The 10,080-nt window shown below is 43.2% G+C and overlaps 1 protein-coding gene across 1 annotated transcript; it reads right to left on the minus strand.

Annotated features, from left to right (window-relative positions):
• Positions 1-6,413: 6,413 nt before the first annotated feature.
• On the minus strand, positions 6,414-7,445 carry LOC138885136 (uncharacterized). The gene is made up of 3 exons (XM_070166038.1): positions 7,335-7,445; positions 6,970-7,247; positions 6,414-6,600 (listed from the first exon to the last, which is right to left on the minus strand). The coding sequence occupies exons 1-3, from the start codon at positions 7,443-7,445 to the stop codon at positions 6,414-6,416; spliced, it is 576 nt and encodes a 191-aa protein (XP_070022139.1).
• Positions 7,446-10,080: the final 2,635 nt, after the last annotated feature.

Consider the following 10,080-nt stretch of genomic DNA (forward strand, 5'->3'; position numbering starts at 1 on the left):
GTTTAGTGCAAATAAACTTTTTCTAAAAAAAGATTTTTTAATAGTCTGGTATGAATTGTAAAGATTAATTTTCATAAAAAATAAAATAAGAGGGAAATGTACCCAGTTTTACCGAATTACGCGGGTTTGATTCTCACCGGATGTGAGATACGTAGGGAACCTCCATCAGGTTTAGCCCCCACTTTTCAAAAAAAGGAGCATGAAATTTTGCATGTGCATAAAATTTTTGGAAAAAGAAAGAAAAAAATGCTATTTTGGTTGCCTTTTTACTGTTTTGCCCGCGTATTCCGGCTGTTTCGCCAAGACAACCTTAAAATCTTCATGGGAAGTGCTGAAGGGCTATTTTTTTTAAAAATAGCTACATTATCCATATTTATTCATCTTTTACCATTTTGCCCCTATGTCTGGCCATTCATCGAGACAACTTTAAACCTTTCCGGAAGTACCGAACGATTGTTTTCGCAAAAATAGCCATTTTATATAGTTTTGTCTGGTTATATTTGCTGAGACATCATTTGAACCCCTCTCGGGAGTGCCGAAGGGCCGTTTTTCATAAAAAGGTTTTTATTTATATATTTATTTTGTCTATTTTTATCATTTTGTTCCTATGGCCATTTTCGTAATAATAGCCATTCTTCCTGCTTTTTTTAAACTCAACTTTTGTGTCCGATAATTTCAAAATATATATATAATAATAATAATAATGCTAAAAAATAGGCCGAGTCCTAAATTGGCAAAAAGAAAAGAAAAAAAAAAGAATGATCAGAATTTGTATATAGTTTAGGTAAGTCCTCACCCTTTTATCTTATTCTTAGGTTCACCATGAGTTCTCCACAAAGAAGTAGTCAGAAAAGGGTAACGAACGAGACACCTCCTATGTTCTTGATCTGAGATAAGACCCCGAGTAGTCTCTATAATTGGTGGGCTAGTTTTGCTACATGAGAACGGAATCAAGTATTTAAGCTCCTCAAGTTTCTCACAAACATCATGGGAATTAAGCCTAACAGATATTTAATCGAGGCTCTAGTGGGTTTTTGGGACTCCGTCAACAATGTCTTTAGGTTCAAAGATTGTAAAATGACACCTACATTGGAAAAATTAGGTGGGTTCACCGGTCTGGGGAGAGACCTTCGTGATAAAAAGCCTGCTGCTCCAAGAAAAGTTGGCGTGAACAACTTTTTAAAGAAGTTATGCCTCCGTCGAATTCCAATGGTTTGCTTAAATGAAGGTTGGGTTCCGTTGGAATATCTTTATGACAGGTTTGGGGACGAGAAAGGGTTTGAAAACTTCTCGGGCATGGAATTCGTCAACCAGTTGAGTTACGACGCTTGGAGGGAGCTGATAATCTTCGCGTTTATGATATCATTTCTAGGGATCACGGTCTTTCCAAAGTGTGGTGGGCGCATCAGAATTTGATTGGTTGCGGTAGTCTTATATTTGAAAAGTAGCGAGGATCATACCATTCTTCCCATAATTTTGGGAGATATTTTTCGAGCTTTGACCCGTTGCTGCAGATGTGGTTCATAGAGAACCTTTATCATCATCCAATAGTAGTAATATTCAATGATAATTGGCTGAATTACATTGGATGTCACCCAGCCAGAGCTATGAGCTGTAATCTTCCAGAGGGGGTGAGGGCCTGGCGGAAATTACTTGGTTCATTGAGTGCTAATAGAATCACTTGGAACTATTATTGGTTCCCTTATGATAGGGTCATGCAAATGTCGATGTATCGCCCATTCTTCATACTGATGGGTTACAAAGATTTCCAACCCTACGCATCATGCGCCAACTAGGTTGAGAGAAAAAAGGCCCCCAATTGAGGACATACGTGCGTTCGTATGGGAATTCAAGGGAGAGGAACCTCCAAGGAAGTCATATGCACAAAAGGTTTGGTTTGGTAGTTGATTTTCTGATTTGGACGATATGGTAGCTGATCATGAATGTGGGGAGGTAAGCCTCACATACCTTGATTGGTTTCACAACCAGGCTATCCCCGAGCAAAGGCCAGAAAGATCCATACGGTACGCAGTTGATTGGGAGGAGGAGATCGAGGCCAGAGTTAGAGAAGCCAGAAGGGAAGTGACACAAGAGTTCCAATCTCGTATTGACATTTTACAAGAAGATAAGGGCATTCTGGAGGCAGCCATGGACATACAACAAGCTGATTTTGAGCGGGAAAAGGCTTAGTAGGCACAAGAGAGGTGAACACTCAAATCTTAAACTGGGCAGAAAAAAGTGATCACTACCGCTCAACAACAAGAAGAAAGAGAAGCCTAATTCAAGGTGGTCCGTGATCATGAACGTAGAGGTTTTGCTCTATTAATATAAGGTCTGAGGGAGCAGATAGGGGGAGTTGAGTCGAGCAAGGAGAGCCAGATCGCGGAGTTTGAAATAGAAAGACACCATTACCAAAAGGTGATTAATCAGTTAGAAGGTGGAGTCGCTAGAAGTTTGGCTCTAGAAAGATATGGCCTTGGACCGCGAGCGTGATGCGTTGGATCTAGCTGAGACCCGTGGTCAGCAAAATCAAGAGTTGCATGTGGCTCAGTAATACATTAAGGGAAAGATCCTCGAGGTAGCCACATATACCTCAAGAGAATACAGGAGTTGTCAGGGAATGACGCCCGAGCGGTTTGTAGAAGTATCATTGAACGTTGCTCGTCATATATATGCAGACTTGGAGAGGATATACCGCAATATTGGGGGTCAGCCGCAGGAACAAGCGACTTGATTACAGTGATGCAGGTGGATTCTACTGTATATATCAAAGTCTTCTTTTAGTTATCAGTCCTTTTTTATTATTCTTTTGTTGTTTTTGAGTCTGCAAGAGTCTTTTGGTGTTTTGAGTCTTAGTGTTTTGCCTTTTATCTTAAAAAGTATGTTTGAGTTAGGTCTGGTCTTATTTATCTTTAATTCTTGCTTTTTGAGTCTTGTATAAAAAAAATGATTATATATATTGAAAATCAATGAAAAAGATTTTGTTTAGAAAAATTCGAAAATGAACCAAAAAGATGTTTGTTTTGTAAAAAAAAATGGTCATGTACCTGAACTACCTAATGATCTGATTCATACGGCAACATGATACGTAGGCAACCTACAATAGGTTCGATCAAATATTTATTTTAATGACTCTAAAATAAGTGATCAAAATAAGGCAAGTGAAAGGAAAAAACAAAAAAAGAGATAACAGTGTCAATAAGCAACAAACTGATAAGCCGGAATTGTCACGACCCATTCATGATGGCGCCCAATACCATTGTCAGGCAAGCCAACGCGGAAGTATTAGTGAATTCTTATTTTTACCTACCCAAAACAGTTAAAACATTTTTCTTAATCTGCAATTAAAAGCTGGTGATAATATGCAACATTCAATAATAATTATACAATCCGAAAGAAACGTCTACTAATGTGTGTGCCAAGACCTGGTGCCACAAGCTGTGGGCAACTAGTAGAATATACAAAATAATACATCTATCCTACTGTCTGAAGCAGAATAAACAGTCAAAAGTAAGGAAGACTCCATCCAGCTGCTGATCGGCACAGGAAGGAAAGCAACTCACCGTGGAAGTCTCAGACTATGATCAGGGACGCGCGCCGGTCTAATAGCCAGATGAACCTGCCTCAGATCCTGTATAATTAAGTATAGAAGTGTAGAATGAGTACATAAACAATATGTACCCAGTAACTATCCTGTCTAATCTCGAAGAAGTAGAGACGAGATGTCGACTTGACACTTACTAGGGTCAAATAATATGAGAGATGAATTATACTGAGCATAGATAAAACAAAATATTAGCAGTGTATAGCAAGAACTAACAAGTCCTCTCCTAGATAATGTCACAGCTGGCAACTCCCATTCCAGGACAAATAATAAACTCAAGTCATAGAATAACACTGAGTAAAGCATGCGCAAGTAGTGCCGAGGTCGTACGACCCGATCCAACATAAAAGTAAATTGTGCACAGCTGAGGATCGAACGACACGAACCATAGATACATCTATTTCCCCGCTCGCGAATCAACCATGCGATGCGGTCGATGTAATTAAACACAACAACAAGCAGATAAGAACACATATCTGGGGAGAAATTACTCACTAGGTTATAAACTTCTCTTTAAAAGGGCCAAGAAAGATCATGTTCCTCTTAACTAGTCTCATTTATCATAATCACCATGATTTAAGCAATCCAAATCAAACATAGCGTTGCAAGAATACTACATAAAGCATGCTTCTGGGCCTTAAACTACCCCGACTTAGCATAATAGTAGCTACGCATGGACTCTCGTCACCTAATGCGTACGTAGCCCCCACATTTAATGGCAAATTATTAGATTACATCACCTATGGGGACAATTCCCTCTTACAAGGTTAGATATGAGACTCACCTCGCTCCAAAGTGCACTTCCAATGCCAAGAACGAGACCGAACTCTCAATTTGGAGCCGAATGATCCCAAACTAGATAAACGAGGTAGGAACTAGTCAATACAAGCTCACAAAATCACATCCTAACTATTAAAGCAATTTCCCAACCTTAAACACAAGTTTACCAAAATCCGACCCCGGGCCCACGTACCTGAATTTCAAAAAATTTCGAAGAAAGTTGTTCTTTGTAACCTAAGGATCAATAATATATAATTTCTACTTCACTTCACACCCAAATTCGTGGAAAAATCAAAGTTTTATCAAAACCCTAGGTTTTGCTCTAACCCCCATGATTTTACCTAAATCCTAGTATTTAATCTACCTAAGACACAAGTATTATACTAAGAACAGGTGGGATGAACTTACCTCAAGATGCTAGGTGGAAGTCTTCTCTTAAAAGCTCCCAAAATCGTCAATGGAGGAGTGAAAAGTGGCAAAAATGACTTAGAGCCCGTATTAAATGAACCTCACTGCTTCAGCGATTTCTACATCTGCGATCAACGGACCGCATCTGTGAGAACTTGGGCGCATCTGCGGATCTGGCCAAGCGGGCTGCGATTGCTTCTGCGGCTTGGGAGCCACTTCTACGGTTCTGGGCCCGGCCTACCTTGGCCGCATCTGTGATAGGCGGACCGCTTTTGCGGTTTTGCACCTGCGGTCGACCAACCGCAGGTGCGGTTATGACAGAAGCAGATGCTTCAGCACTTCTGAACATTTTCTACTTCACTCGAGCCTCGTCCGAACATACCGACAAGTCTGAAATCATGAAACAGACCTACTCGAACTTTCGGAATGCCCGAAACAACGCTAAATCTAAGAATCACCCCTAAAACCAATTGAATCAAACTTATGAACTTCAAGTTCTTAATTTTCCTCTAACGAGCTAAAACGCCCTTAAACTACCCGGATTGACACTAAATTCTGCAGGCAAGTCTTAAATGTTATATTGGACTTGTGCCGGGCTCCGGAACCAACATACAAGCCCGATACCCATGTTATCAATCATTATTTAGTTTCTTTAAATCCTTAGAATTTCAGTTTAACAATTTCTAATAAAAATTCATACTCGGCCTAGGGACCTCGCAATTTGATTCTAGGCATACGCCGAGGTCCCATATTTTCCTATGGACCCTCGGGGACCGTCAAAATACGAATTCGGGTCCATTTGGTCAAAATATTGACCAAAGTCAAACTTAGCCTTTTAAGAAAATCTTAAGGAATCAAATGAGCATATTTCAACCCAAATTCTTCCAATTCCCGAACCAACCATCCCCGCAGGTCATAAATTAGTTAAAGCAAGTGCGGGAAGTTTTATTTAAGGAAACGAGGTTCTAAAAAGCAAAATGACCAGTCAGGTCGTTACATTCTCCACCTCTTAAACAAACGTTCATCCTCGAACGGACATAGAAAAGTACCTGAGCTACTGAATAAATGTGGATATCTGCACCGCATGTCCTCCTCGGACTCCCAAGTCGCCTCCTTGACTGGTTGGACCCTCCACTGGACCTTTACTATTGAAATCTTCTTGGATCTTAACTAGCGATCCTGTCTATCATTAATGGCAACTAGCTTCTCCTCGTAACTCAGGCTCTCATCCAACTAAATAGTACTGAAGTTCAACACATCGGACAAGTTGGCATGATACCTCCGAAGCATAGACACATGAAAGACTGGGTGAACTCCCAATAAACTGGGGGGGAAAGCAAGCTCGTACGCAACCTCCCCAACTCTTCTTAACACCTCAAATGGGCCAATAAACCTTGGGCTCAGCTTGCCCTTCTTCCCGAATCTCATAACACCCTTCATTGACGAGACTTTCAAGAGGACCTTCTCGCCAACCATGAAATGATACATCGTGCACCTTCTGATCCGTGTAACTCTTCTGTCTGGACTGAGTTGTGTGAAGCCTCTCCTGAATCAACTTTACCTTGTCCAGGACATCCTGCACCAAATCTGTACCGTATAACTTAATCTCACCAGGCTCAAATCACCCGATAGGAGAACGACACCGCCAATCGTATAAAGCATCAAATGGAGCCATCTCAATGCTGGACTGATAGTTGTTGTTGTAAGCAAACTCTGCCAAAGGTAAGGCCTGATCCCACTGCCCTCCAAAGTCAATTACACATGCTCTAAGCATGTCCTCCAAGATCTGGACTATCCGCTCCAACTGCCTGTCGATTTGTGGATGAAATGCTGTGCTAAGCTCCACGCGGGTCCCCAACTCACCCTGAACCGCTCTCCAGAAGTGAGAAGTGAACTAAGGGCCTCTACCTGATATGATGGAAACAGGCACACCGTGCAACCAGAATATCTCCCGGATGTAAATCTGAGCTAGTCTCTCCGAAGTGTAGGTAGTCACAACCGGTATAAAGTGTGCCGACTTGGTCAACCTATCCACGATGACCCATACTGCATCAAACTTCTGCAAGGTCCAGGGCAAGCCAACTATGAAATCCATAGTAATGCACTCCCACTTCCACTCTGGTATAGGTATCTGGTAAAGTAGGTCACCTCGCTTCTGGTGCTCGTACTTGACCTACTGGCAATCCAAACACCTAGCCACATACTCCACTATGTCTTTCTTCATCCTCCGCCACCAATAATGCTGCCTCAAGTCACGATACATCTTCGTAGCACCCTGATGAATGGAATACCATGAACTGTGTGCCTCCTCTAGTATCGTCTCCCTCAGAACATCAACATTAGGAACACATAGGCAACCCTGGAGTCGCAAAACACCATCTTTGCCAATAGAAATCACCTTGGCACTACCCTGAAGCACTGTCTCTTTGAGAACTGCCAAATGTGGATCATCGAACTGTCAGACCTTAATCTGACCTAATAATGAAGACTGAGCAACAACGCACGCAAGAACTCTGCTGGTCTATGAAATATCCAACCTCACAAGTCTGTTAGCCAAGGACTGGATATCCAAAGCTAGAGGCCTCTTCTCTACTGGAATGAACGCCAAGCTACCCATACTCTCTACTTTCCTGCTTAAGGCATCTGCGACCATATTTGCCTTGCCCGGGTGATAAAGAATGGTGATGTCATAATCTTTCAGCAACTCAAGTCATCTACGCTGCCTCAAATTGATATCCCTCTACTTGAACAAGTGCTGTAAGTTGCGATGATCAGTATAAACCTCACATGATACCCCGTACAGATAATGCCTCCATATCTTAAGAGCATGAACAATTGCGGCCAACTCCAAATCGTGCACAGGATAATTCTTCTCATAGATTTTCAGCTGACGCGAAGCATAAACAATAACTCGCCCCTCCTGCATTAATACACACCCCAATCCAACGCGCGAAGTGTCGCAATATACCGTATACATCCCGGAACTAGAGGGCAACACAAGAACTGGTGTTGTAGTCAAGTCTGTCTTGAGCTTCTGAAAGCTCGCCTTACAATCATCGGACCAACGGAAGGGAGCACCCTTCTGGGTCAATCTAGTCAGAGGTGATGCAATAGATGAAAAGCCCTGCACGAATCGTCTGTAATAACCTGCTAACCCTAGGAAACTCCTGATCTCGATCACCGAAGTAGGACGTGGCCAACTCTAAATTGCCTCAATCTTCTTGGGGTCCACCTTAATACCCTCTCCTGACACAATATGCCCCAAGAATGCCATTGAATCTAGCCAGAATTTGCACTTAGAGAGCTTAGCATATAGCTTCTTCTCTCGCAAGGTCTGAAGCACTACCCTCAAATGCTGCTCTTGCTCCCCCAAGCTACGAGAGTATATCAAGATGTCATCAATGAAGACGACGACAAATGAATCAATATAAGGCCTGAATACCCTGTTTATCAAGTCCATGAATGCTGCTGGGGCATTAGTCAAGCCAAAGGACATCACCAGGAACTCATAATGGCCATATCTAGTCCGGAATGCAGTCTTTGGAACATCCGAGTCTCGAATCTTCAGCTGATGATACCCTGACCTCAAGTCAATCTTGGAGAAAACCCTAGCACCCTATAACTGGTCAAATAAATCATCAATATGAGGCAACAGATACTTGTTCTTGATGGTGACTTTTTTCAACTGGTGGTAATTAATGCACATTTGCATAGTCCCATCCTTCTTCTTCACAAATAACACTGGTGCGCCCCAAGGTGATACACTGGGTCTAACAAACCCCTTTGCTAAAAACCCCTCAAGCTGCTCCTTCAACTCCTTCGGAACCATACGGTACGGTGGGATAGATACAGGATGGGTGCCTAGAGCCAAATCAATATAGAAATCAATATCACGATCCAGTGGCATGCCAGGAAGATCAGAAGGAAACACATCGGTGCACTCTCGAATTATTGGAACTAAATCAATCATCGGAGACTTTACGGTGGTGTCCCAAACATAAGCTATATAAGCCCAACACCCCTTCTCGACCATATGTTGAGCCTTCAGGAAAGAGATGACCTGACTAGATGTATCAACTGTGGAACCCTTCCACTCCAACCTCGGCAACCCTGGCATTGCTAATGAAACAGTCTTGGCATGACAATCTAGGGCGGCGTGATATGGAGATAACCAATCCATGCCTAGGATGACCTCAAAATCGATCATATCGAGCAACAGGAGATCCGCTCTAGTCTCGAAACCATAGAATGTGACCACACAGGACCGGTAGATCCGATCCACAACTACAAAATAACCCACAAAAGTGGACACATGAACAGGAGTGCCTAAAGGCTCAGGAGAAATAACCAGGAAACAAGCAAACAGAGATATTACATATGAATAAGTAGACCCTCGATCAAATAATACCGAAGCATCTCTTCCGCCGACGGAAATAATACCTGTGATGACGGCATCTGAGGCCAATGCATTTAGCCTTGCCGGAAGGGCATAGAATCTAGCTAGAGCGCTGGCTGGCTGGCCTCCACCTGACTGAGCAGTAGTTGACTGACCTCTCCTGCCTAGCCTCCACTTCTAGGGCAACCTCTACCCATCTGTCCCTCACCTCTAGGAGGCTAGGCAGCCGGTGTTGGAATCATGGGCTGCTAACCCTGATGTACTGCCTTGCCCCGAAGTCTGGGGCAGGTCCTCTTCATATGACCTGGATCTCTACACTCGTAGCACCCTCTCGGCACCATAGCCTGCTGCCCTGAAGTCTGAGCCTGCTGACCCGAATACTCACTAGAAGAACCCTGAATAGCTGGTAGGCGATATGGACTCTCTAGCATGGCACTGAAATGAGCACTAGAAGAACCCTGATAACCAAAATACCCACTTGAGGGACCATGAATAGCTAGTGAGAGGTAAGAACTCTCCGGCATCGCAATGAAATAAGGTCTCACTGGAGCACCTGTGGAGGTAGTGGTGGTGCTGAATACGGGGGTCTGCTGGGCTGACCCCTCCCAAAGTGACCTCTACCCCTAGCTGGGGCACCTCTGAACCCTCCCAAAAATCGGGCCCTCTTGTCCTGCTGAATCTGCTCTCTACCCCTCTGGCGTTATCCCTCAATCCTGCGAGCAATCTCTACTACTAGCTGATACTTAATACCCATCTCCACCTCTCGGGCCATGCTAGCTCGAATACCGGGGTGCAACCCCGCAATAAATCTCCACACTCTCTCTGCATCTGTGGGGAGTATCATGAGTGCATGACGAGACAATTGAGACAACCTCGCCTCATAATCAGTCAC

This window comes from Nicotiana sylvestris, chromosome 2, assembly GCF_000393655.2.
Source record: "Nicotiana sylvestris chromosome 2, ASM39365v2, whole genome shotgun sequence".
In the NCBI taxonomy this organism is placed as follows: domain Eukaryota; kingdom Viridiplantae; phylum Streptophyta; class Magnoliopsida; order Solanales; family Solanaceae; genus Nicotiana; species Nicotiana sylvestris.